Source organism: Hemitrygon akajei, chromosome 6 (genome assembly GCF_048418815.1).
Source record: "Hemitrygon akajei chromosome 6, sHemAka1.3, whole genome shotgun sequence".
NCBI classification, from domain to species: domain Eukaryota; kingdom Metazoa; phylum Chordata; class Chondrichthyes; order Myliobatiformes; family Dasyatidae; genus Hemitrygon; species Hemitrygon akajei.
In genome coordinates this window covers 98,339,921-98,367,604 of record NC_133129.1, presented here as the reverse complement: position 1 = coordinate 98,367,604, position 27,684 = coordinate 98,339,921, and the positions used below count along the sequence as shown (strand labels likewise).

Sequence of the window (27,684 nt, the reverse complement as noted above, 5' to 3'; positions counted from 1 at the left end):
AGAAGCCAAAAACTGCACACAATACTCCAAGTGTGGTCTCATGAGTGCCTTATAAAGCCTCACCATCACATTCCTGCACTTATATTCTGTACCTCTAGAAATGAATACCAACATTGCATTTGCCTTCTTCACCACTGACTCAACCTGGAGGTTAACCTTTAGGGTATCCTGCACAAGGACTCCCAAGACCCTTTGCATCTCTGCATTTTGAATTCTCTCCCCATCTAAATAATAGTCTACCCATGAAAGTAAGTCTTTCAATCCCGCAGTCATTTTCATGTATCTCCTTTGAACCCTCAGCTACCTTTGCCAGCATCACCTATGCAAACATATAAAATAGCTCTGGCCAAGTATCAAATAATGAGTGCAAATCTTCAGTCTTGGGTGGGATACCTATAGTCACTGGACTAGAGATCCTCAAAGCTCAAGAGCCATTATGTCCCACCTACCATTGACATGGTTGTCAGAGGCTGACAATCTCTTGTTTCTTTGGAATTCCATTGACAAATCACCAAAGTCAAGAACTTGTCTTGTTCTACTTTCTTTTCTTTCTGGTGCTTTTTCCTTCCTCTCATCTTCTGGCTAAAAATAGCTACAAATGCTGTGTGCAATCTCAATCCACAGCGTAAGCAAGAGAGGCACATTTAAGAGACCTGGGCCTGCTGGAGTTCTTTCTTCCCACTTCCCTCTACTTATCCTTATATGGTATGCCACATTCAACATCTGGTCTCAAGCTGCTGTTCTCTGGGGCATGTGTTGTAGAAAAGATCAGAGTTGCTTCGGACAAGACTTTAAAAAAAAACCTCACTGAAGAACACAGCAAAAGACCATCATCTGGGAGAAATGTTACAGTTGTTTATTGTGACAAGAATTATATGAAATCTTTTTAAGGAACAGACATTGAGATTATTTGTTGGAACCAAAGGCCTGATTTGGTAATGTTCAAACTTATGTACACTGTTTAAAATTTAACATCAATGTATTTTTAAACATGTTTGTACATCTGTAAGACCAGGATGTTTAATACATTAAGTCTTCCTGCAAATATTATCTACCTGGTGCAGTTTCATGCATTTTAAAATATTTGTCTCAAAAGCTGTATGCAATTCTGTTTACTCTTTCATAGTGAAGGAAATTAAAACAGGTGGTACAACGGGAGGATGAATGTTCTATCCTGAAACAAGGCTTAAGTCCATTTAGTCCTTGAGACAAGTCATAAGGTCAGTATCTGGCAATGAGCACACAGCAACAAAGACAAATGCAGTCAGATTCTGGGAAAAGTTGTTGCCCTCGGGCTGTACCTTCTGTCGTATGTGGCTGACCAGAAACACATTTAAGGTTCTACGTTAAACAAGGAGGTTAAATGTTCAACAAAGGAATTTTTTTTTAAATGCTGAAATAAAATGACTTCTGTTTGGATAAATAAATAACACCAATGTGAGAATGTCCAACACCACTCCATTTTTTCTGGTCTTCTGGGGCTCCTCCGCTTGCCACATCTGGTCTTGCTGTACTGAGGAACACGCTCTGTGGAATTCAGCATCACACTGCAATCTTTGTGTTGCGGAAGCTTGAATTGTCCCTGAAATGAAAAATGAAAGCAAGACTCAAAGGCTGGCTGAAAGACAAAACAGTGATGACTGACTTTGAAGTGCGATGGCAGGAGTGATAGCAATAGCGAGAGCAGATGAATGGGCAGAGAGTGATCAAAGTACAGGTGTGCGCCGCTTAACGTCCATTCCGACATCGTCCGATCGCATATACGTCCGTAGTCCCGATCGGAGAACGTGACGTAGCAGATGTAACCAATCTCTTGTATTGCGTGTCTCTTGAGTGTAGTAGCGTTATCGCTCTGTTTAATTTTCTTTCAAAAATATTACCGTAAAGTGCATCATGGCTTCCAAACGCAGCAAAACCACTCCTAGTGAGAGCAGCAGTTTAAAAAGAGAAAAAAATTAAAAATTTTAAAATGAAATAAAAAATTATAGTGCATGTATGTATTATAGTATAGAGTATAGGGTTGTAGTGTAAGTTCTTGGCTATTTAGTCAATACAGGTACACTACAGTATTCCATATAGGTTTGCTAAGTATATAATATGATGTTCGCACAACATCCAAATCACATAACATCCAATTTCACAGAACGTACTGTAGACGTTAAGCAACGCATACCTGTACACCAACATGGGTAGACAGCACCAACTTACACAATGATGAGTCAGTGGCAAGTGATTGGGCAAGGTATTGGATAAATTTGTCTAACAAAGATCGTGAAGCTGGCACCAGAGAAAATTAAATTGAAAACGCGCATTGAGTGGCTGATGAGTTTGGAACACCAATTGTGCAGCATTAAGTAGGCAAAATTAATCAAATATGAAATAATTAAAAGGTGCACCTCCCCGATAGAATGTGGGCTTCATTCTGGTGTAGGTGCAAACTGTTCCTCTTGTATAGATTTCACCTTCTTCAAAGTAAGTTCCAATGATCCAAAAACCCCCTTCAGCCACACATTCTCTAACCCATTTCCTTTTCCTACACTCATTAGTTTCGGGCATTAGAAGCAATCCTTTTGAGGTTTTGCTCTTTAAACAGCAATATAGTTCCCTAGGCTCAGGATCTCATTCTCTGTCTTACCTACTTCGTTGTTACTAATGTCATCCAGCGGTGAAATAATCACTGATAAAGGCAAGCAGATGGAACTCTGGGTAGAACACTACTCTGAGCTGAACTTGAGGAAAAATGTTGTTAGCTCAGCCATTGATGCCACCAATTGTCTACCAATCATGGAAAAACTCAACTCCATACCAACCATTGAGGACCTCAGCAAGGCAATTGACAGTCTGGCCCCAGGGAAAGCTCCTGGCAATGATGGGATTCCTCCAGACCTGATCAAACACTACAAAAGCTCAATCCTCCAACCTTCACACAAGGTCCTCTGTCAGTGCTGGAAGGAAGGAGCCGTACCACAGGATATGCGCAACTCCAAAGTCGTCACTTTGTACAAGAACAAGGGTGATAGGAGCGACTGCAACAACTACAGGGGTATCTCCCGAGTATTGTTGGCAAAGCCTTTGCTCGTGTAGCTCTGGCACGTCTACAAACTCTGGCAGGACAAGTCTACCCTGAGTCCCAATGTGGTTTTTGCGCAAGGAGGTCAACTGTCGACATGATTTTCTCACTCCGTCAACTCCAGGAGAAGTGCAGGGAACAAAGAAACCCCTCTATGTCACTTTCATCAACTTGACCAAGGCATTCAACCTTGTCAGTAGGGATGGGCTCTTTCAAATTCTCCTCAAGATCAGCTGTCCCCCGAAACTCCAAAGTATCATCAAGTCATTCCATGATGACGAGAGCTACTGTTCAGTACAACGGCAGCTCATCAGAACCCTTCACTATGCGTAGTGGAGTCAAACAAGGATGAGTGTTGGCCCCAACATGGTTCGGCATCTTCTTCTCTATGCGATTGAAGCACGCGTTTGGGACGTCAACAGAAGGCAGCTACATGCACACCAGGTCTGATGGGTGGCTGTTCAACCTTGCGCGCCTGAGAGCAAGAACAAAGGAACAAGAGATCTTAATTGAAACATAGAAACATAGAAAATAGGTGCAGGAGTAGGCCATTCGGCCCTTCAAGCCTGCACCGCCATTCAGTATGATCATGGCTGATCATCCAACTCAGAACCCTGTACCTGCTTTCTCTCCATACCCCCAAACCCTTTAGCCACAAGGGCCATATCTAACTTCCTCTTAAATATAGCCAATGAACAGGCCTCAACTGTTTCCTGTGGCAGAGAATTCCACAGATTCACCACTCTCTGTGTGAAGAAGTTTTTCCTCATCTCGGTCCTAAAAGGCTTCCCCTTTATCCTTAAACTGTGACCCCTCGTTCTGGACTTCCCCAACATTGGAAATAATCTTCCTGCATCTAGCCTGTCCAATCCCTTTAGAATTTTACACGTTTCAGTAAGATCCCCCCTCAATCTTCTAAATTCCAGTGAGTATCAGCCTAGTCGATCCAGTCTTTCTTCATTTGAAAGTCCTGCCATTCCAGGAATCAATCTGGTGAACCTTCTCTGTACTCCCTCTATGACAAGAATGTCTTTCCTCAGATTAGGGGACCAAAACTGCACACAATACTCTAGGTGCAGTCTCACCAAGGCCTTGTACAACTGCAGTAGAACCTCCCTGCTCCTGTACTCAAATCCTTTTGCTATGGATGCCAACATACCATTTGCCTTTTTCACCGCCTGCTGTACCTGCATGTCCACCTTCAATGACTGGTGTACAATGACACCCAGGGCTCGTTGCATCTCCCCTTTTCCTAATCGGCCACCGTTCAGATAATAATCTGTTTTCCTGTTCTTGCAACCAAAGTGGATAACCTCACATTTATCCACATTAAATTGCATCTGCCATGAATTTGCCCACTCACCTAACCTATCCAAGTCACCCTGCATCCTCTTAGCATCCTCCTCACAGCTAACACCGCCGCCCAGCTTCGTGTCATCCGCAAACTTAGAGATGCTGCATTTAATTCCCTCGTCTAAATCATTAATATATATTGTAAACAACTGGGGTCCCAGCACTGAACCTTGCGGTACCCCACTAGTCACTGCCATATATGATACGCTCTTTGCCGACGACGCTGCTATAACCTCGCACACCAAACAGCAACTACAAACTCTCATGGATCGCTTCTCTAGAGCATGCAAGGACTTCGGGCTTACCATCAGCCTAAAGAAAACAAATGTCCTTTCCCAGAGCATAGTGGAGACACCAGTTATTACCACCAACAATTACGATCTAGAAGTGGTCCACGAGTTCACATACTTGGGGTCGACCATTAGCGACACTCTCTCCCTCGATGCTGAAATCAATAAGCACATCAGCAAAGCAGCATTGATCCTTGCTCAACTCTCCTTGTGGGTCTGGGAGAATCTGAAACTCGCTACAAAGACCAAGACTGCCTTGTACAATGCATGCATTATTAGCACCCTCCTGTATGGTAACGAGACTTGGACCATCTACTCCAAACAGGAGAGGAAACTCAATAGTTTTCACCTGTGCAGCCTTCGCTGCATCCTCAGCATCACCTGGAGAGACAAAGTCCCAAACTCTGAGGTCCTCTCCTGTGCTGGACTTCCCACAATGTTCACGCTTTTAAGACAACGTAGGCTGCACTGGCTGGGCCACGTCCATAGTATGAAGGACGGTAGACTGCCAAAGGTCATCCTCTACAGAGAACTAACAACAGACAAGAGGAACATTGGTAGACCCCAGCTTCGCTTCAAAGACCTCTGCAAGCGCGACATGAAAGCCATAAAAATCTACAGAGAGTGCTGGGAGGATACAGCAATGACCGCAACAAATGGTGAGGTACTCTTCAGCAACACCTAGAGCAAGGTGAAAGTGTGATCCTAAGTCAGGTTGAGGAGCGGAGAGCTAAACAGAGAGCACAGCAGATAGTGGACAACAATTCCATGACACCCTACATATGCAATGACTGTGGCAGAGCCTACCTTTCCAGGATCGGCCTCAGTAGCCACAGTCAACGCTGTTCGACAAACCAGTGACTACCAGAGGAACACGGTCGACCACGACTGACGGAGGCCACACAAAGTTCCCTAGGCTCGGGATCTTATTCTCTGTCTCACCTACTTCATTGTTACTAATGTGAACCACAACTTCTGACTGGTCATCTTTCCTTCTCAGTATGCAATGCAGCCAGACCAAGTCATCTTTGACACTAGTACCATACTACCTTTCAATTCTCAGTGAGAAAGTACCATGAACCAGTCTTACTTGATGCTGTCTGTATGTGTCTTGTACTCCATAATGGTGCTGGGTGGTAAGTTCAACACACGGCGCAATGTGTCTCGTATCCGAGCAGTGGTTGCTTGATCACTAGCAGTTTTGTTCCACACTGAAATTATATCCTCCTGCAAGGGAATGTTAAAAGAGGAAAACTTTTTAAGCAATTCTCAACCCAGAATGACATGTAAACAATATAAAGTTAAAATAAATTTGGTGCTTCCAGGAGCCAATTAATTACTTTGTGCAACATTATCACCACTGTAATGCAGGAAGCACATAGCAAGATCACAGGGTTAGCAATGTCAGTGACCAGCAAACCTTGATTTTTGGGCAGCATTGGTTGGAGAATAATTTATAGCATTGAACCCTGAGTGAACACATCCACTCTTCTTTGGCTTGGTTCTTTCACATCCATCAGAACAGACTGGCAAGACAAAGTAGACATGCTACTCCTGTGCTTCTGATTATGTGTACTTGGAAGTAGGTCTGGATTTCCTCTATTCCCCATTCTGGCTTTTATCTCGTCACCTGTCTATCACTTTCCCCTGAATCCGCTCCTCCTTCCCTTTCTCCTATGGTCAACTTCCCTCTCCTCTCAGATTCCATCCTATCTAGCCCTTTACCTTTCCCACCCACCTATCACCTTCCAGCTAGACCTTCCACTCCCTCCACATTTTTATTCTGGCATATTCCCCTTCCTTCTCAGTCCAAAAGAAGGGTCTCAGCCCGAAACGTTAACTGTCTATTCGTTTCCATAGATGCTGCTTAACCTGCTGAGTTCCTCCATCATTTTGTGTGTGTTGCTTTGGATTTCTGTCCCAGTGTAAAAGCACAGCATAAAAGCAAAGTGGATAAAGTTTACTTGCTTATTTTGTATGCCATACAAGTTGGACTTTATATTTGGCACACCCTGCTGCTTGAGGCTGTACCAATTTATCTCTTCATGATAACCTAACAAACAGGTTCTTAGTGAAAGTGGTGATCAAAGGTTGACAAAAGCCTTGTGTTTCTTTCTGCATTAATAATTCTTGGCTTACAGGCTCACTTGAACTTCACTCACAGACAAGATGCAATTATCTTTCTGAACGATGAAATATTAGCCCAAAACTCAACTGACCTGAGCCATTCAACACAGTTTGCAGATCCACAAAGATTAACTGTCAATCTGAAACCATTGGGTTCTGGTCCTTCCAGTGATGTAGATCCATTGAACTCCAAGGTGATTTGGTTGTGGTCATCTTTGAATTCCCTCTGCTTCATCGTCAGTAGACTCGCTATCTAAATGTCCTCTCAGTCCCTTTGATTCCCCCACACACAACAACATACTAAGTAGCTTACTATTCTGTCAAGTTTATCAAATACTCTGCTACTCCCACTCTTCTGGGTTCAAGAATAGTTGAACATCAATTTCCGGTAAATACCCACCCCCTTCACCATTCCCCATTCCCGTTTACCTCTCTCACATTATCTCCTTACCTGCCCATCACCTCCCTCTGGTGTTCCTCCCCCTTTATTCCATGCTCTTCTACCCTCTCCTATCAGATTCCCCCTTCTCCAGCCCTTTTTCCTCTTTCGCCAAACAACTTCCCAGCTCTTTACTTCACCCTACCCCCTCTTCCAGTATCACCTACCATACTGTACTTCTTCCTGCCCTCCCCTACCACCTTATTCTCACTTCCCTTTTTTTCTCCAGTCTCGATGAAGGGTCTTGGTTCAAAATATCAACTCTTTTACTCTTTTCCATAGATGCTGCCTGGCTTGCTCAGTTCTTCCAGCATTTTGAGAGGGTTTCAAGAAGAGGTAATTCCCTTCAAAGACTTGGTTTTTGGACCAACTGGCACAACACGAATCATTACACTTTAATCGTTCCGCAATAAATGGAACTTTTTTGTTCTGATTGTGTTCTTTCCTTCTAAAAGTTGTGCATAATTTATGTTCAATTTCTGTTTTGTCTTCCAGCTGCTGCTTATCTGATGCTCTGTGCCTGTGCTGCTGCTGCAAGTTAAGTTTTTTGTTGAGTCTGTGCACGTCTCTGTGCAAGTGACAGTAAACCATACTGCGCCTTGCAGTCATGGCTTTTGAACCTACTCCTTTGTACTGAGACTGGGATTTTACTAGCTGTTTCCAATGTAACACTTTACAGTGGCACTGATCGTGGTTCAAGTGCTGCCACAGTCTATAAGAGCTTTGTACATTCTCCCCATGAAACTCAGCGCTCTGGTTTCTTTCCACATTCCAAACATATACGGGTTAGGGTTAGTAAATTGCTGGCATGCAATTTTGGTGCCAGTAGTGCGGGAACACTTGCAGGCAACATAGCACATCCTCGGATTCACGAGGAAATCTGCAGATGCTGGAAATTCAAACAACAATGGAATGTGTAGCTTGTTGATGCAAATTACATATTTCACTGTATGTTTTGATATCCGTGACATAAAACCTAATCTTTATTATTTTTAACAACTTACGTACTTGAAATCTGATCGATACCACAACTCCACAGATTTCCTCTCCAACCATAAACTGCTCTCCCAGCATGGCTAGGATGATGTTTTCCCAAAATCTGGATGCCAGGCCTTTGCGCAAGCGTATTATCCATTTGCCGCCATTCTTGTTGGCTTCATCCTGCAATGAGATAAACTAATTAGTTTTTGTTGAACATCTTCGGTGTTGAGTGAATACACAGTCTCTGGAACATAAAAGCTAAAACCTCAGAGCAGGACTGCAGTACCAGAGGGATGCCGGGTCTGCACTGCACTCTGCTTCACAGGGACATGGCTCACACCCAGTACAACAGACAAAGCACTCCACCCCAAGGGTTTCACTATCCACCTCATGGACCAGATGGTGGCATTAGGTAAGCCGGAGGTGATGGCATTTGCATCATCATTAACTCATCACGGAGCATGGATGTGGTGGTTCTGTCTCATTCCTGTTCCCCCAATCTGAATTTATTTAAATCTTACATCCATTCCTCAACGTGAGGGAGTAAAAACTTTAGCGTCTAAATGTACAGACATGAGAATTAATAAGTCTAGTGGCTTGTAGAAAGGAGCTGTCCCGTAGCCTGTTGGTCCTGGCTTTAATGCTGCGGTACTGTTTGCCAGACGGAAGCAGCTGAAACAGTTTATGGTTGGGGTGACTGGTGTCCCCAGTAATCTTCCAGACCTTCTTTCTGCACCTACTGTTATAAATGTACAATATACAGCCAGTCAGCACGCTCTCAATGGTCCCCCTGTAGAAGATTGTGAGGATTTGGGAGCTCATGCTGAACTACTTCAGTCGCCTGAGGTGGAACAGACGCTGTTGTGCTTTTTGTCGCCACACAGCCAGTGTTTACAGTCCAGGTGAGATCTTCAGTGATGTGTGTACCGAAGAACTGCAGTTCCATTGATGTTGATCAGGGTGAGCCTGTCTCTGTTCCTCCTGTAATCCACGATCAGCTCTTTTGTTTTTTGGACATTAAGGAAGAGGTTGTTATCTTGGCACCGTTGTGTCAGGGTGTTAACCTACAGAGGAGAGGTTGTCTCGTCACTGCTAGAAATAAGGCCAATCAATGTTGTGTCATCTGCAAATTTGATCAGCACATTGGAGCTGTGTGTGGCAGTACAGTTGTGGGTGTAAAAGGAGTAGAGGGGACTCAGGACACGACCTTGGGGGAGGGGCTCATGTGTTGTGGGTCAGTGGGACAGAGGTGAGAAGAGCCCATACTTACCACCTGTCGGTGATCTGATAGGAAGCCTAGGATCCATCTGCACAAGGTGGGGTGGAGGCCGAGGTCTCTGAGCTTCCTGTCAAGTCTGGAGGGAATTATGCTGTTGAATGCTGAATTGTAGCGCAGGAACAGCATGCTAACATATGCATCCCTCTTCTCCAGGTGAGTGAGGACACTGTGTAGTGCTGTAGCTATGGTAGCTTCCGTTGGTAGGCAAACTGTAGGAAGTCCAGTGTGAGTGGTAGCATGCTGCAGATGTAGTCTTTAACCATCCTCTCAAAGTATTTGCTTATAACTGAGGTGAGTGTAACAGGGCGCCAATCATTCAGGCATGCTACCTTGGGTTTTCTTAGATACGGGGACAATGATGGATAATTTGAAACAGGAGGGCACTACATACTGGGAGAGGGAGAGATTAAAAATGTCCGTAAATATGTGCTGTAGGTTTTCTGTGTTTCTATGTAAACACACCGGCCAGCTGTTCAGCACACACGTTGAGGACCCGCCCTGGGATGTTGTCCATCCACACTACCTTGTGGCTGTTGACGTGTTGGAATGTTCTATGTACCTCAGCCTCGGAGTTGACCAAAGAGCAGGTCTCGTCAGCGGTTCTCCTCGGGGGTTCAACATCAAATCGAGCATAAAAATCACTTAGCTCATCCAAGAGTGAGGTGACAATGTTGGCTGCACTGCTGCGTTTCCTCTTGAAGTCCGCGATGGTGTGCAGTCCTTGCCTTACTCTGTCATTGTCACAGAGCTGTGACTGGATTTTGTCCTTGTGGTGCCGTTTGGCTATCTTGATGGCTCTACGAAATCATAGTGGCATCTCTTATGCTCCTGTTGGTCTCCAGAGGCAAAGGCTCTGGAGCAACATCCCTTGCACTGTGAGCAACATACACTGAACTATTTATCCAAGGCCTCAGGTTTGGGTAGCCCCGGACCGATTTTTAGTGAACAATGTCTTCAATACATTTCCAAATGAAGCTTGTGACCACTTCCATGCATTCAGAAATGTACTCAGCTTGAAATGCCTCTCATGAAATGCTATTGAAGCAGTCTTGTAACACTGAGTCCAATTGGTTGGACCAGCAGTTGACAGTTCTCACTATGGTCATTTCCTGTTTCAGTTTCTGCCTGGTGGGCAGAAGCAAGATGGAGGAATGGTCAGACTTTTCAAACAGAAAGTGAAGAAGTGTTTTGTAGGCATTGTGGAAGGGAGAGTAGCAGTGGTCAGGTATGCTTCCTTCCCGTGTGTCACCTCGATGTGTTGGTAGAACTTCAGGTAAGCTCCGGTCAGCAACGCTTGTTTAAAGTCTCCAGCGGTGATGAAAGCCGCCATTGGGTGGGTGGTTTCATGGATATTGATGGTTTTGCATAGTTCATTGAGAGCCACTTTGGTATTGGCCTGTGGTGGGATTTAATAATAACAGATGTGAATTCTCTAGGCAGCCTGAAAGGTCGACATAGCAACATAAGGTATTCCGTATCCAGGGAGCAAAATGATTTGAGGGTGTGCGGCCACCTGAGTCTCACCAACCATTGTTCACCATGAAACATACTCTCCTACCTTTACATTTCCCAGAGGGTCTTTAGACCTATCTGCTTAGAACACAGAACCCGATGGGTTTGATTGGTTGGTCTGGTATATCCTCCGACAACCACTTTTGCTAAAGCATAAGATGGCAGTCAGGTGCCAAGGGAGTTCTCCACCATCATCCTGGTTGCAGTGTACGTTCCATTCCTGACAAATGTCAAGCGGGCACAGGAAGAGCTGAGCACCGAGATCAGCAGTCACGAATATGCACATTCTAATGCCTCCCGATCATTGCGGGGGACTTCAACTAGGCCAACTTGAAGAAGTTTCTAACCACCAATATGTCATCTGTAACACCATTATCAAGAAAGATTACCATGCCATCCCACGCCCACACTTTGGCAAGTCTGATCACGTAGCTCTACATTCTACTTGTAGCACATATGGCAGAGAATAAAGACTGCAGCACCAGTGGTGAGGACCATGAAGGTATGGTCAATGGAGGCTTGGGAGCTTTGATTTGGTGGATTGGACCATATCCAGAGATTCATCTTTGAATCTGAATTAATATACTAAGGCTTTCACTGATTTAATCAAAAGCTGAGTGTACGAATTATGATTTTGAAAACATCACAAAATTTCCCAAACCGGAAGCCCTGGACGAATCAGGGCATTCTGCTGGGTGTTGTTCTATGGTGCTTAAGACCGACAATCCAGAATCACACAACAGTCCAGGTATGACCTACATAAAACAATCATGAGTGAAAAGGTAATTCCATGTGAAGTTAAAGATTCAACTGAAAGCACACCAGCCATGGCAGGGCTTGCATATCATTACTTCCTTTAAATGACAGTGATGAGCTCAACACCTTTTATGCACACTTTGAAAGAACACTACCACATCTTCCTGTATTTTCCAGTAAAATGGCTACATATTCAGACACAGCGACTTCTACAGTATAAACCAAAAGGTATTATTGTCTTTTTAAAACATTTTTTACGATCGCAAGACTCTGCTGAACTTAAGAACTTGAAGTACTGCAGCTCTACCCCATTAGTGAGTTGTTCATTGGCAGAGAAACTTAAAGAGCTGGTCGGTGCAGACTGTGATGCTGCCTGCAATAGAGAAGCATCAGTATGCAGAGATGTGCAGTCTAATAACAAGAGATCACCTTAGTTGTTTTTCTTGCGATTACAAGGGCCCATTGGATACTGGTGTTGTGGAATGCTGGAAGTCCAAATCATTTGATTATTGGCAAACAGCAGGGGTAGATGGCGGGCTAGCTGCATGGCCTTGATCGTAGTGAGGACTAGACCTCAAGCCCAGGTTTGCAGTCCCCAGAGGAGGCATCGGAGTCGAGTGCTCCATCGGGGTGTCAGAAGCAACATGGTGCGGCGTCCATGCTAGAGTTGGTGCTGCCCCCAGTGTACACTCAGCAGAAAACAAGCTGTATTGTGTTCAACTGCAGATTTCTGCAACATTCAGGGAGTCAGGGAATTAGACTATTTTATTTTGTGTGACTTATTTTACTGCTATCTTATATGTACTTTGTATTACTGTTGGTACTGTCTGCACCCTGGCCCCGGAGTAATGCTGTTTCGTTTGGCTGAATTCATGTATGGCTAAATGAAAATTAAACTTGAACTTGAACCTGTCAACTCCTCACACCATCAAGTGTCCCTGTGATCTCTGTCTCACAGACAGATGTCAGAACATCCTTCAAGAGAGTGAATCCTCACAAGGTGTCGGGCCCTGGCAGTGTACCTGGACAATACTAAAAACACTGAGCTGACCAACTGGCAGGAGTCTTCAAGGACATGTTCAACCTCTTACTGCTACAGCCCAAGTTCCTCATAGGCTTCTTAAGGGCAGCAATCATATTGGGCCTGGGACTCAGTACCTCACTCTTTAAATGGACTCTCGACTTCCTTAGCAGGCACTCACAGTCAATAAGGATCAGTGATAAAACCTGCTTCTCGTTGACAATCAAGACAAGCCCACCTTTAAGTATGAGTGTTTCGATTACTGCTCTATTCTCTCTACATTCACAACTGTGTGGCTAAGCACAGCTCAAATTCCATCTAGAAATTCACAGATGACACCAGTGTGGTTGATAAGTTCTTAAATGACAATGAGGAGGTGTCCAAGAGAGACACAGATCAGTGTGTTGCACTTGCACTCAGTGTCAGCAAGAAAAAGGATTTGATTCTGAACTTCAAGAAGAGTAAGTCAGGAGAACAAGCACCAATCTCATTGAGAGATCAGATCAGCAGTGGAAAAGGTGAGCAACTTCAAGCTCCTGGGGGCAACATCTCCAGCCCCACACATTGATGCCGTAACAAGTGTAATGTCATGGTTCTCATCTTTACTATTATGCTGCAGGTATTTCATTTAGCAGGTTTGTAAGAACAGTCTGTTCTGCTTTCAGTCTGTTTGGATTACTGTTGAAGATAAGGGATGCTTTGGAATGTGTGTCATCCAATTGGGATGGTGGAACGGGGAGAAGTTTCCAGAGAACGCTGAGGGGAGAGGTTTTGTGAGGGACAGAAAAGTAGGTCTTGGTCTTTGTTCAGCGAGAGATGAAGAGAGAAAACGCTGGAATAAAGTGGTCGGACAATTCGATCCAGTGGGTAAACACAATTCGTTGGAGCCCAGGCAGAAGGTCTACCAAGGATCAGTGATTCAGAATCAGGTTTATTATCACCAGCATATGACATGAAATTTGTAAACTTAGCAGTAGCAGTTCAATGCAATACATAATCTAGCAGAAAGAGAAAAAATATTAAAAACATAACAATAAATAAACAAGTAAATCAATTACATATATTGAATAGATATAAAAGATTGTGCAAAAACAGAAATACTGTATATTTTTTAAAAAGTGAGGTAGTGTCCAAAGCTTCAATATCCATTTAGGAATCCGATGGCAGAGGGGAAGAAGCTGTTCCTGAATCGCTGAGTTGTGCCTTCAAGCTTCTGTATCTCCTACCTGATGGTAACAGTGAGAAAAGGGCATGCCCTGGGTGCTGGAGGTCCTTAATAATGGACGCTGCCTTTCTCAGACACCGCTCCCTAAAGATGTTCTGGGTACTTTGTAGGCTAGTGCCCAAGATGGAGCTGACTAGATTTACAACATTCTGCAGCTTCTTTTGGTCCTATGCAGTAGCCCTTCCACACCAGACAGTGATGCAGACTGGCAGAATGCTCGCCACAGTACAACTATAGAAGTGTTTGAGTGTGTTTGTTGACATGCCAAATATGGCGGTTGGAAAATCCTTGAGCTCCAATCTGTGCACATTTGACTGTTTCATTATAATGGGCCCTTCTTGTTTTTCTCTTTCTTTTCTTTACTCACTCTTTGATTAAGTTAACATTCACAAATATACTTTAATATTGTATGCAGTGTGTGATCTATTATTTTATGCCAACGGGCTACTGCATGGCAGTAAATCACATGGCATTCACACAAACTGGGATTTGGGTGGGTGAGACATCCCAACTCCATGGATTTGGTGGGACCAAAGACATATACACCCCAGATGTACAAAGCCTGAAAAAGGTGGGTTCTCGTCGCAGAATCCAGTGGCGAGAGGCGAATGAGCCACATTTCCAGAGATGCCCAGTTAAAGGAGGTTTCACAAAAAAGACACACCTGTGGCTACACTTCATTAGGAGTTTGAGGAGATTTCATGTTACCAAAGATGGACAGCATTCTGATGGGTCGTATCACTGTCTGGTATGGAGGCTCCAATGCACGGGATTGCAAGAGGCTCCAATGCACGGGATTGCAAGAGGCTCCGGAGGTTGTAGACGCAGCCAGTTCCATCATGGACACAATCCTCCCTCCTATTGAGGACATCTTCAAAATGTGGTAACTCAAGAAGGCAGCTCCATCATTAAGGACTCTCACCATCCAGGACATGCCCTCTTCTCATTACTACTTCTGTGTGGAGGTACAGGAGCCTGAAGACCCACAATCAGCATTTTAGGAACAGCACCTTCATTAGATTTCTAAACAGTCTATGAATCCAAGAACACCACCTTGTTGTTCTTTTTTATTTGCAAAATTTATTTTTTTTTGTAATTTATTTTTTATTGAAGTTCATCATCAAACATTTCCATAAGATGTATTTCAGACATTGTACATATATATATCATATAATCATATATATCACAAATCTCCACAAAGTATTTATCTGAGGTATACACTTATAGAAAAGAGTGGAAAGTAAAAACAAGCAAAAGGAAAGAACTATGTACAAGTAGGGAGTGATCTTTTTTTTACAACAGATTCATTGATTTGTGAGAATAAAATCAGGCCTATGAGGCATTATGTAGTTAAACCATTTTCCCAGTATGAATCAAATTGTTCCAGCTTATGGTTAACAGATACTGTTATCTTCTCCATTTTGTAAATGTCCATTGTAATTTCCATCCATGTATTTAAAGTTGGGCTCTCCTGTGATAACCATTTCCTAGTAAGAGTCTTTTTACCAGCCACCAACAGTATTAAATGTTTATCTCTTTCAACCATTCTTGAGGTATATATCCAAAATATATGGTCTTACTCTCTAAGGGTATTTCACATTTAAAGATGTCTTGTAGGGCATTGTGTATCCCCTCTCCAATAGTTTTTGACAACAGGGCAGTCCCAAAAAATGGTAATGATTTGCATTTTGATTTCCACAATTTCTCCAGCAAACAGGGAGGTTACTATCATAATTGGATTTCTGAGAGGATATAATAAAATATCTTATCAAGTTTTTCCATCCAAACTCCCTCCACTTCTGTGAACTGGTACACTTCCATTGATATCTCCATATTGTTGTCCATTCTTTCTCAGATATAATTATCCCTCCTTCCTTCTCCCATTTTGTTTTAATATATGAAGTCGAATGTGTTTTAAGATTTGACAACCCCTTATACATGCTTGAAATGATTCTACTACCATTATTTAAATTATATGCTTTTCTAAAGAGCTCTATCAAGCATGTATTTGCCTTCGTTACATTTTTAAGCGTCTTATTAACATATTGTCGCATCTGTAAATACCAATAAAAATTGCTTGTATGGGGATGGAAAGTACCCGCTCCTCAATGTTTTTCCATTGAGCGTCATATGATGGGTTGCACCAACATATCACAGCTCTCAACTGTGCTGCAAAATAATAATCTCTAAGAGAAGGTAGGCCCCATCCCCCCTTTTCCTTTGCTAATTGCAAAGTTTTGAGCCTTTTACCCTGCCAAATATACCTTGATAGCATCTTGTTCCATTCATTGAATTGATTTTGATTAACCTCTATTGGTAGGGTCTGAAAGAGATATAACAGTCTGGGCAGTATATTCATTTTAATAGACTCAATCCTTGAACTGAGACTGAAAAAAGGAATCAGGTTCCATCTTGCTACATCTTCCTTAATTTTTTTATATGAAGGCTGATAATTACATTCTGATAATTTTGCCAAATCTTTTGGCACAATGATGCCCAAATATTTGAAAGACTCTGTGTGCCATGCCCAGGGGTATCGACTTTCAATTTCTCTTGGTGGGCTATAGTAATATGAAAGTAATTGGGTTTTATCTATGTTGATCTTGTATCCTGATAATTGACCATATTGTTCAAAGGATTGCATCAATTTAGGTAAAGAGTATGTTGGTTGCCCTAGATAGATCAAAATGTCATCCGCATAACAAGCCAATTTATGCTCTGTCCCTTTAATAGTAATTCCCGATATCTTCATTTTGTCTGATGTATTGAGCTAATGGTTCGAGATATAGCGCGAAGAGTAGTGGTGACCATGCACAACCCTGTCTCATGCCCCTTTCTAGGGTAAGACTATTTGATAAATATCCATTGATTTTAATCCTAGCAGTAGGATTGTCATATAGTGTCTGTATAGTTTTAATAATTGTTTCTTGGAAACCAAATCTATGTAAAACTCTGTAAAGAAAATTCCAATTAACCGAATCAAATACTTTTTCATCGTCCAAGCTTATCACTATTGCTTCGATTTTATTTTTTTGTATATGATCCATAATGTGAAGTATCCTTCGTATATTGTCTTGAGTCTGGCATTGTCATATAAAACCTGTCTGATCATTACATATCAGTATGGGTAGAAACTCCTCTAATCGTTTGGCCATGATGGAGGTAAGTAACCTATAATCTACATTAAGAATGGATATTGATCTAAATGACCCACATTCCATTTTATCCTTGCCTTCTTTCGGTATAGCTGAAATTATCGCTTCCTTCCAACTGGGTGGCATTTGTGCCTTTTTTAGAGCCCAGTTCAGTGTGGGGAGTAAAACAAGAATTAACTCATTTTTAAATCCTTTGTACCACTCTGCCGCATACCCATCTGATCCTGGCGACTTGCTTAATTTAAATCTATTAATTGAAGCTTTTAATTCAACTTCAGTTATGTCAGCAGTCATCCTTCTATTTTGTTCTTCGCTTAAAGTGGGTAACTCTAGAGAATTCAAGAAGGTGTCAATTTGGGTTATGCTTCCCCCTGGAACTTTGGAATATAGAGTTTTGTAAAACACTTCAAAAGCTTCTTGAATTTCACTTAGCTTATTTTTTATAATTTTCGTTCTTGGGTTCCTAATTCTATGAATTGTATTTTCTGCTATCTTTTTTTTTTTCAGTTTCCACGCCAGTATTTTCATAGATTTCGATCCACTTTCATAATGTCTCTGTTTCAGAAACATCAAGTTTTTCCTGATTTCTTGCGTAGCCAAATTATTTATTTCATTCCTAATTCTTTTAATTTCCCCTAATGTATCCTGTGCCAAATTCAATGTGTTTTTTCTCTAGTTCCTTCAGCCTATTTTGTAATTCCTCTAACTTTTTATTCCTTATTTTTTTCTTATATGAAGATATCGCTATAATTTTCCCTCTTAAGACTGCCTTCAGAGTATCCCATAAAATGGGAGATGAAACCGCTCCATTATCATTAAATTCTAAGTAGAGACCAATTTCTTTTCTAATTTGTTCCTTAAAGTACGGATTGAGTAGACTTGAATTTAGTTTCCAAATAGTATTCTTTGGTTGTAGGTCAAAATCAACAGATAAATATATAGGTGCATGGTCACTTACATCTATTGTCCCAATTCCACAGGTGTTTATTTTGTCTTTGTTCTTTCCAAATGTTATGAAATAGTCTATTCTTGTATATGCAGAATGGGGAGCAGAATAATGAGTATAATCCCTTCTGTCAGGGAAAAGATCCCTCCATATATCAATTAAACCAACATCCTCAAAAAGTGTATTAACTTTCTTATGTAAAGATTTTGTTTCATAGGTTTTTCTATTGGAAGAGTCTAAGTTTGGTTGTAATTGTAAATTTAAGTCTCCCCCACATATCAGGAGACCTTCTGTTTCCATTACCATAATATCAATAATTTTCTGAAAGAAACCAATATCACTTCCCGGGGGTGTGTATATATTCAATAGAGTAACTGAATTGCCGTCTATATTCCCCCTTACCAAAACATATCTGCCCTCTTTATCTCCCATTTCGAATACTTTTTCAAAATTTAGCTTACTTGAGATAAGAATAGCAACTCCTCTCCTATGTCCTGATTTATATGAGGAGAAAAACAGATTAGTGAATCCCATTCTCTTTAATTTTTTATGCTCATTATCACTTAAATGAGTTTCCTGTAAATATACTACATGGGCTTGTTCTTTTTTCATTTTGGATAAAATTCTCTTACATTTGATTGGATTTAATAGCCCATTTACATTAAAAGAAATGAATTTTACCTTGCCCTTAGCCATCTGTATTTATCTGTCAATGTATCATTGAAATTAGAATAAAACTTAATCGATCTACTCCCTGAACAAATAAGAACCGAGAAACGCAAATAATAATAAAAATAGCAACGAGCGTGTGATTCCAAGGCTGAGATGACCAAGTCTCACACATATATATATACAACATACATACATACACACACACATTACACACCAATATTCTCATTTTGGTGGGGAAAAAGGAGTAAGTGAGCGAATAAAGAATAACAACTAAGTAATATAAAATACACATTATAATAAGTATCTCTCGAGATAGGTATATCACCATGTACTTTTGCTTCCGTTTAGTTTCTCAACATTTTTGAAGTTAGCCAAACCTTATGGCTCTTCTGAAGGGGGTGAGGACTGTCTTTGGGAAACTCCCAGTCTCTTCCTGATATATTTCTCCTGGCCTCCTCCCGTCTCCAGCCTTCTCGATTCTCGCATTATTTCCCAAGCGGAGCGGGATAATTCTTCAGTCAGACTTTCCCTCGTTTTGGTCATGCTGACGGGCAACCCTCTGGCCTTCATGTCTGTAGTCGCCTTTTCCACTGTCTGGTACAACCGCGTCCCGTTGTCATAAAACACTCGAAGTTTAGCAGGGTACGGGATTTGAAATCTAATCTTATTTTGCTTTAGTTCTCGCTTTACTTCAGAGTATTCCTTGCGTTTCTGGAGGACGGTGGGGGGGTAATCTTGGTTGAAATATATCAAATTATCCTCTAAAAACACTCTCTTCTTACCCCAGACCCTTCGTAGAATCTCCACCTTGGTACTGTACCAAAGGAATTTAATTATTACTGAGCGTGGCTTTCTATCCTGGGTAGGTTTTGGGACTAACGCGCGATGGGCTCTTTCAACTTCCAGCTTCATAGCCGGGGGAAGTCCAGTGCATCCCACAGTAGCTTTCCGACAAACTCCGTCATAGACGAGCCCTCCACTCCTTCGGGAATGTTGTAGATTCTGATATTTTTCCACCGTGATCTTCCCTCCAGATCAAGCAGTTTACCTTCTTGGTGATGTATAATTTTTATTGTCTTGCTCAGTATCCATTCCACGTTTTGAACGCGATCTTCCACCTTTTCAATTCGAGTCTCTGCCACCGCTATTTTTTGATTAACGCTGGCAAGCTCTGCCTTAATATCATGGAGTTGCTGCTCTATTTCTTTCTGAACTCCCTTACCTCTTTCAGGATTTCGAAAATATTCGCCGCTTCGACTGAGTGAGGCCCAGCAGCTGCCTCGCTAGCACGCTGTCGGGTCGGAGAGCCGCTCGCTGCACTCCTCTTGGACGCAGGCTCCGCAGTGTTGCTTTTTTTATTTCCATTTCTTTTCCCCATTCTTGCCCCTCTTTTCAATTCAAATATTTTTCGAAAAATATTATATTTGATGGGTTAACAGGGCTTAATACACGTTTTTCCGGAGGAGCTAGACTTAGCCTGCCATTGTCGATGATGACGTCACCAGAAACCACAAAATTTATTTATTTATAATTTATGTAATTTATAGTAATTATGACTTTGAACTGTACTGCTGTCACAAATTTCACATCATAGAATTCAGTGATAATAAACCTGATTCTGATTCTAATACATATACTAGTACCCAAAGACAAAACAAACATTTAGCCCACTACTCACCTCCCACATAGGTTTGATACCCTCCTTGAAGAGGTGGAAATCGCTATGACCTGTCAAGTCACCTGGTCGCACCAAATGGCTGTAGAACCTCCAGAACTGCTCCACCTGGTGGAGGAAGACAGAAGCCTGCAATCAACAGCAACCTAATTATATGAATCACGTTACCACACCAGCACCTCCAGCTGATTTTGATCAACAGAGGAATATTTAATAATATAACACCTTTAAGATGATAAAACGTTGAGGCATGTCAGTGAAGTGCCAGCAAATAAATTTGAGACTGAATCCTGTGAAGGTGATTTCATTTTTTGCAAAGATTTAGGTTTCAGAGAACATCACAAATAATGACAGAGATAAGAGAGAGGGAGAAGAGGAGATGGAATGGGAGAAGAGAGCAGAGCAAAAGGAGACTAAAAGGATTAGGAGAAAATTCTGTAGTTTAGGGGTTAGATACCTGAAGGCATGCTTGTCGTTATGGACATAGCGCAGTCAGAATGGAAACACATGCACATCAGCAGATATAATACTTTTCATCAGTTGCTTTCATCAATAATGCTGTTAGTGCTCTATCTGCAAAAGGTGGGATTTCCCAGTGGCCGTCTATTTTAATACCATTTCCCATTCCCATTCCAACACGGATTCCTCTACTATTACTGGCTCCTGTCTCACCCATTCTCTTCTGCCTGGATCCCTTGTGCACAAACTGTACATCTCCACAGAAAACACGAGAAATTCTGCTGATGCTGAAAATCCAAAGCAACACACACAAGATGCAGGAGGAACTCAGTAGGCCAAGTAAGCCCCGTAGTACCCTGTTTTGAAGTTTGACACACATGATCATAATTGTTAAAATAACATCATAAATTTACATTTCTATTTAGTGTTACGTACCCCGTAACTGGGTGTCTTACCAGCAAAGATAGAAGTTTCCGTTGGAGTCTGGTACTATTTTCAAAAGTGTTTATTAGTAAAATATACAAATCAATATCAACAATGCAAATATACAGATAATACACGTTAGCAATACTAAACCTAAAAGTGTGGGTATAATAATAATCAATAATAAACAAGCTCTATCGATGTCTAGGGGATAAGGAATTATGATGGGAAAGTATAAAGTTCAGTTCAGTTCATGTAGGCTGAGGTAATTGTTGGTTCTTTTGTTGTAACCATGGGAGGGAGGGAGGGTTGGAGGAGAGGGGGAGAGAGAGGGGGGGAAGAGAGAGAGAGAGAGAGAGCGGGGGAAGAGAGAGAGAGAGGGGGGGAAGAGAGAGAGAGGGGGGAAGAGAGAGAGAGAGGGGGGAAGAGAGAGAGAGAGAGAGGGGGGGAAGAGAGAGAGAGAGAGAGGGGGGAGAGAGAGAGAGAGAGAGAGAGAGAGAGAGAGAGAGAGAGAGAGAGAGAGAGAGAGAGAGAGAGAGAGAGAGAGAGAGAGAGAGAGAGAGAGAGAGAGAGAGAGAGAAAGAAAACAGTGACAGCTACAGTCATTCAAACCTTCCTTTATTTTCTTGATCCATCGATATGTTGTTGTGTCCATTCAGGTATGACCCATCTGTCCTTTAGCTAGACCGTTCTTCTATGGTGGACTCGTCACCCAGGCAAGGGTGGACACACACACAAGCCCCCACCGGCCTCGCTATAAACACTGTGAGTTAAAATTGACCAATCCTTCGTTCGATCTCCGATGCCCCACACTTTTCTCGTGGGTTCCAACACTTAAACAGTGCTCACTAGTGTGTCTCTTGGTGCGTCTGAGGGGTGTCCTCCCCAGACCTCACTTTTATCCCTACTCACGGGGTCTCAGGTGTCAATCAGTTTTGAATGGCTTAGCCCATCAAACCAGCCCACTCCAGCTGTCCACTGAGGAATTTTAATGAACAGAATAGTACCAAGTAAACAGACCTCTCAAAAAGACATAGCAGTAAATCCTCTCCTCTCTCTTATCAGCAGCAGATGTTCCAATTTGTTTTCCTCTTATCTGTGTCTCTGTCTCATTCTCTCTCATGAGCAGTGTGGTAACAGTAACAGTTTGTGATTCTCCCGGGGTGGGGGGGGAACATGAGCAACTCCGTACCCTTCTGCCCATCAGAGTTGTTCATCCTTCGTAACATTAGTGATACAGCACGGTATCACAGCCTTCCTGTCTAATTACCCTATGCTGTCCAATTACACCCATGTGACCAAGTAACCTACTAACCATATGTCTTTCAAATGTGGAGGGGAAATGGAGTGCCAGGTGGAAACCGAAGCCGTCCTGGCAAAAATGTACAAACTCCTTATAGACAGCTCAGGAATTGAACCTGGGACACAAGCACTGTAATAACTTCTCATGTATTTAAATACTTTAATTAAAATTCCCCTGTTGCTGTGTTAGAATTTGAACCCATTTATCAGGATCAAGGATCAGAACTCTGATTGCTACTCCACCGACTTAACCATTGTGCTATCATATCTCCCGAATTTAACCCGATACAACCTGATTAGGCCCAGCTTTTGTGACAAAATTCAGTAATAGTTAATATTGTCCATTACAAATGCTCCATCTTCTTCACATAAAAATAAAGATCTATGACTGACTTACTGAGGCAACTGTTCCAATCTGTTTAATGTTCTGCTCATAGCTCTGGGTGTTAGCTGGTCTGCTTGGTGTACGCCTGGAGTACCAGAAGGTGTAGTTATATTGTAGAGGGTGCTCACCAGCTCCAGGTGTCACTGCCTGTGTAAACAAAAACATAAAACAATCAACTATTCCATTCTCCATTGCCTTAACTGGCCTTGTTTATATTTGGCTTTTTGGGTGTTCATTACATGACTTCATTAGATTATTCACAGTGTAATTTCCGTAAATCTTCAGCTGCAGGTATTCACAGATTTTCTTCTTTGTAATTGGAACTTATCTATCAAAGACCTTAAAAATGGATCAGAGAAGGAAAGAAAATTACCAGAAACATACCTTCACCTCTGTCTCTCCTAAGCCTCTTTAACCAAAACCTCAAGCTCTAACAATGTCCCACTCCAACAATGGCCGCTCCAGTTAAACTTCAGTTTTTCTTATAGGCCAAGTACCTAGTAAACTGTGATATCTCAAGCTTGCCAAAAATTTCCAGAAGACCCCGCTCTGCGTTTTAAATCTCACGCTCAGCTCAACTCGCCCAATCAGATTGCCTGAATGGAACAGGGGAGGCTCACTGACATCGACATGCAGTACTACAGTGGTGCTAGAAAGTTTGTGAACCCTGTAGAATTTCCCTTCTATTTCTGCATAAACATGACCTAAAATGTAATCAGATCTTCATGCAAGTCCTAAAACTAGATAAGAGAACCCAATTAAATAAATAATACAAAAACATTTATTTTTTCTTTTATTTATTGGCATGTCCACATCAACTCTTAACAATTTTTATTATCATAGAAAACATTCTATCTGGATGCAACACAGCTTGGTATGGCCACTGTTCTAGAAATAGCACAAGGTGTGGACATAGGTCAGCTCATCATAGGAACAAGCTTCCCCTCATGGAATCTGTCTATGCTTCGCAATCCCTCAGTAAAGCAGCCAGCATAATCAAAGACCATTTCCTCTCCCCCCCCCCCCCCCCGGACATTCTCTCTTCCCCCCTCTCCTATCAAGCAGAAGATACAAAAGTTTTAAAGCACATACCACTAGGCTCAGTGACAGCTTATTGGACTCTTGAACAGACCTCTTGAATGATAAGATGGACCCTTTGCCCAAAATCGTTTACCTTCACTGCACTCTCAGTAGCTTTTACACTTTATTCTGCAATGTTATTGTTTTAATGCACTCAGTGCAATGATTTTACCTGTATGAACAGTATGCAAGGCAATCTTTTCACTGTGTCTTGGTACATGTGATATTAGTAAACCAAAACCAACTATTTGGCGTTAATTTTCAACCATACATTGATCTCAAGTAAAATCTTTCATTAACTTGAGTTATTGCGCTTCACTAGTCTGAAATCACTCTGGAAATCCTCAAGATGGTGCTTTGGTCACCTGCCACTGGCTGCAGAATTAAATGAGACCATGTGGCGACCTACTTTCTATGCAGGCGAACTGGCTCCAAAAATGGCATGCACATCGGCAGAGAGGCCAGCCCCAAAATGGCACTGGGCCTTCTTCTTCACCAGCAAGGGGAGAAAGCCTCAGATATCATTTCCACCCGGTGAGGGCGGGAACGGAAATGCGTAAAAGCCAGTGCCAAGAAGTTTGAATAAACTAGTCTCGAGTGCAACCTACAGACTGCGTGTCGTTATTTCTAGCTCTGTGTGTAGCACATCGCTACATTGGTGACCCCAACGGTCCAAACGGGATTTGGACCAAAGATGATCGACTTCATCTGTTCACGCACTTTCGCTAAAACTGCCAACTTTCTGGATGTTGCAACCACGCATGTGGTTTGACCAAGCAGAAGCCCAGTTCCAGATTCGGCAGATATCTTCTGATTCCACGCATTACTATTATGTCGTGAGCTCCCTTGACCAGAAGACAGCTGCCCAGGTTGAGGATTTCATACAGTCACCCCCAGAAGAAGGCAAATATGCAGCATTCAAAGCACTGCTCATAGGGACCTTTGGCCTCTCACAGCGTGAGCGAGGTGCCAGCTTGCAGCATCTGGACAGTTTGGGAGACAGGCCGCCATCAGCATTAATGAACGAGGTGCTGGCCCTGGCTGAAGGACACAAGCCCTGCCTCATGTTTGAGCAGGCGTTCCTAGAGCAACTACCCGAGGACATACAACTGCTACTGGCTGACGTAGATTTCAGTGACCTACGGAAGGTGGCGGCCCGGGCAGACGTGCTGTGGAAAGCCAAGAGGGAGAGCTTTTGTCTGTTGGACAAATTACCAAGCCACGCGCCTAACAGCAGACCAGACCAGGCCTGGCAGGGGGGTGCACACAACACAGAGGCAGGAGTGAGGAGGCCAATGAACAGTGGTGTTTTCTACCACCAGCGGTGGGGCACAGAAGCCCACCATTGTCACCCACCCTGCAAGGGCCAGGACCAGCCGCCACTAATGGCTACAGCAGCTGGCCACCAGGACAGCTTCTTGTACGTCTGGGACAAACAGTCGGGACGCCTCTTCTTGGTCAACACCAGAGCAGAAATCAGCATCTTACCCCTGCCAGGGTACGACACCCACAACAGGAAGCCAGGACCCACCCTGAGGGCTGCAAACGGCAGCACGATACAGACCTACGGCACCCGCACGATGCAGCTGCAGTTCGGTGCCAGCCGGTTCACGTGGGACTTCACACTGGCTGCCATGGCTCAAACACTCCTGGGGGCGGACTTCTTGTGAGCTCACAGCCTGCTGGTCGACTTGCAAGGGAAAAGACTGGTACATGCCGAGACTTTCCAGACATTCTCCCTGGGTGAAGCCAAGTTGCCAGCCCCACACCTGGACTCCATCACGCTGTCTGACAACGAATTCACCAGAATCCTGGCGGACTTTCCATCGATTCTGGTACCCGCAGTTCACGGCAGCCATGCCCAGACACGGAGTACAGCACCACATTCTGACCCAGGGACCACCCCTCCACGCCCGCGCACGAAGGCTCCCCCCAGACAAGCTCCGCCTGGCGATGGAGGAGTTCAAGAGGATGGAGGAATTGGGGATCGTACAGTGGTCCGACAGCCCATGGGCCTCCCCCCTGCACATGGTGCCCAAAGCAGCCAGGGGCTGGAGACAATGCGGCGACTACCGCAGACTGAACGAGGCTACAACTCCAGACCGCTACCCCGTGCCACACATACAGGATTTTGCAGCAAACCTGCATGGGGTAAGCATCTTTTCCAAAGTAGATCTTGTCCGGGGATACCATCAAAGCCCGGTACACCCTGAAGACATCATTCATCATCACCCCGTTCAGCCTGTTCGAATTCCTCCGAATGCCATTTGGCCTGAAGAATGCCACACAGATGTTCCAGCGGCTAATGGATGCGGTGGGACGCAACCTGGACTTTGCATTCATCTATTTGGATGACATCTTCATAGCCAGCAGTAGTCGTCAGGAGCATCTGTCCCACCTCCGCCAGTTCTACTCCCACCTGAGTGATTTCGGCCTCATGATCAACCCGGCCAAATGCCAGTTCGGACTCGACACCATCGACTTCCTGGGCCAAAAGATTACCAAAGACAGGGCAACACCTCTGCCCGCCAAGGTAGACACAATCTTCCACTTCGCCCAGTCCAACACAGTCGAAGGCCTGCAGGAGTTCGTTGGTATGGTGAACTTCTACCACTGCTTCCTCCCCTCAGCAACCCGTATCATGCGCCCTTTGTACACCCTGATGTCGGGTAAAGGCAAAGACATTACTTGGGACGAAGAGGCCACGGCCACTTTCATTAAAGCCAAGGAAGCCTTGGAAGATGCTGCGATGCTGGTGCACCCCAGAACGGACGTTCCAACCGCACTCACAGTGGACATTCAACACAGCAGTCAGTCGGGTGCTGGAGCAACTCATTGAGGGGCGCTGGCAACCCCTGGCGTTCTTCAGCAAGCACCTATGACCACCCGAACTCAAGTACAGTGCTTTCGACCGGGAGCTGCTGGCAATGTATCTGGCAATCCGGCATTTCAGGTACTTCTTAGAAGGCAGGCCATTCATCGCATTCACAGACCACAAACCGTTGACCTTCGCGTTCACGAAGGTGTCCGATCCCTGGTCGGCCCGCCAGCAGCGACATCTGTCCTACATCTCCGAGTACACGACGGACATCCAGCATGTCTCGGGAAAGGACAACGTTGTGGCGGACGCACTCTCCAGACCAGCTATCCAGGCCCTGTCCCTGGGGGTGGACTATGCAGCACTGGCGGAGGCGCAGCAGGTAGACGACGAGATGCCCAGCTACAGGACTGCAGTCTCGGGTTTGCAGCTGCAAGACTTCCTCGTAGGCCCAGATGAAAGGACCCTACTGTGCGACGTGGCTACCAGCCAACCTCGCCCCATCATTCCGGCAGCCTGGGGGCGGCGAGTTTTCTACTCCATACACAGCTTGGAGCACCCATCTATCAGGACAACCATCCGGCTGGTCTCCAGCAAATTCGTGTGGCACAGACTTCGCAAACAGGTCAGCGAATGGGCCAGAACGTGCACGCAGTGCCAAACAGCCAAGGTGCAGCGGCACACTAAAGCCCCGCCGCAGCAGTTCGAACCCACCT

At 43.6% G+C, this 27,684-nt stretch overlaps 1 protein-coding gene across 2 annotated transcripts in view; it reads right to left on the bottom strand.

The window, feature by feature from the left end:
* Positions 1-832: 832 nt before the first annotated feature.
* The window catches only part of LOC140729341 (eukaryotic translation initiation factor 4E type 2-like), a 45,673-nt gene continuing 18,821 nt past the window's right edge, over positions 833-27,684 (bottom strand). For both annotated transcript variants that reach the window (XM_073048984.1, XM_073048983.1), the window contains 5 exons: positions 23,083-23,217; positions 20,505-20,609; positions 8,288-8,440; positions 5,804-5,940; positions 833-1,582 (listed from right to left, as the gene is read on the bottom strand). In XM_073048984.1, the coding sequence (XP_072905085.1) occupies positions 1,543-1,582; positions 5,804-5,940; positions 8,288-8,440; positions 20,505-20,609; positions 23,083-23,217 (570 nt within the window). In that variant the 3' untranslated portion in view covers positions 833-1,542. The remainder of the gene's footprint in view (positions 1,583-5,803; positions 5,941-8,287; positions 8,441-20,504; positions 20,610-23,082; positions 23,218-27,684) is intronic.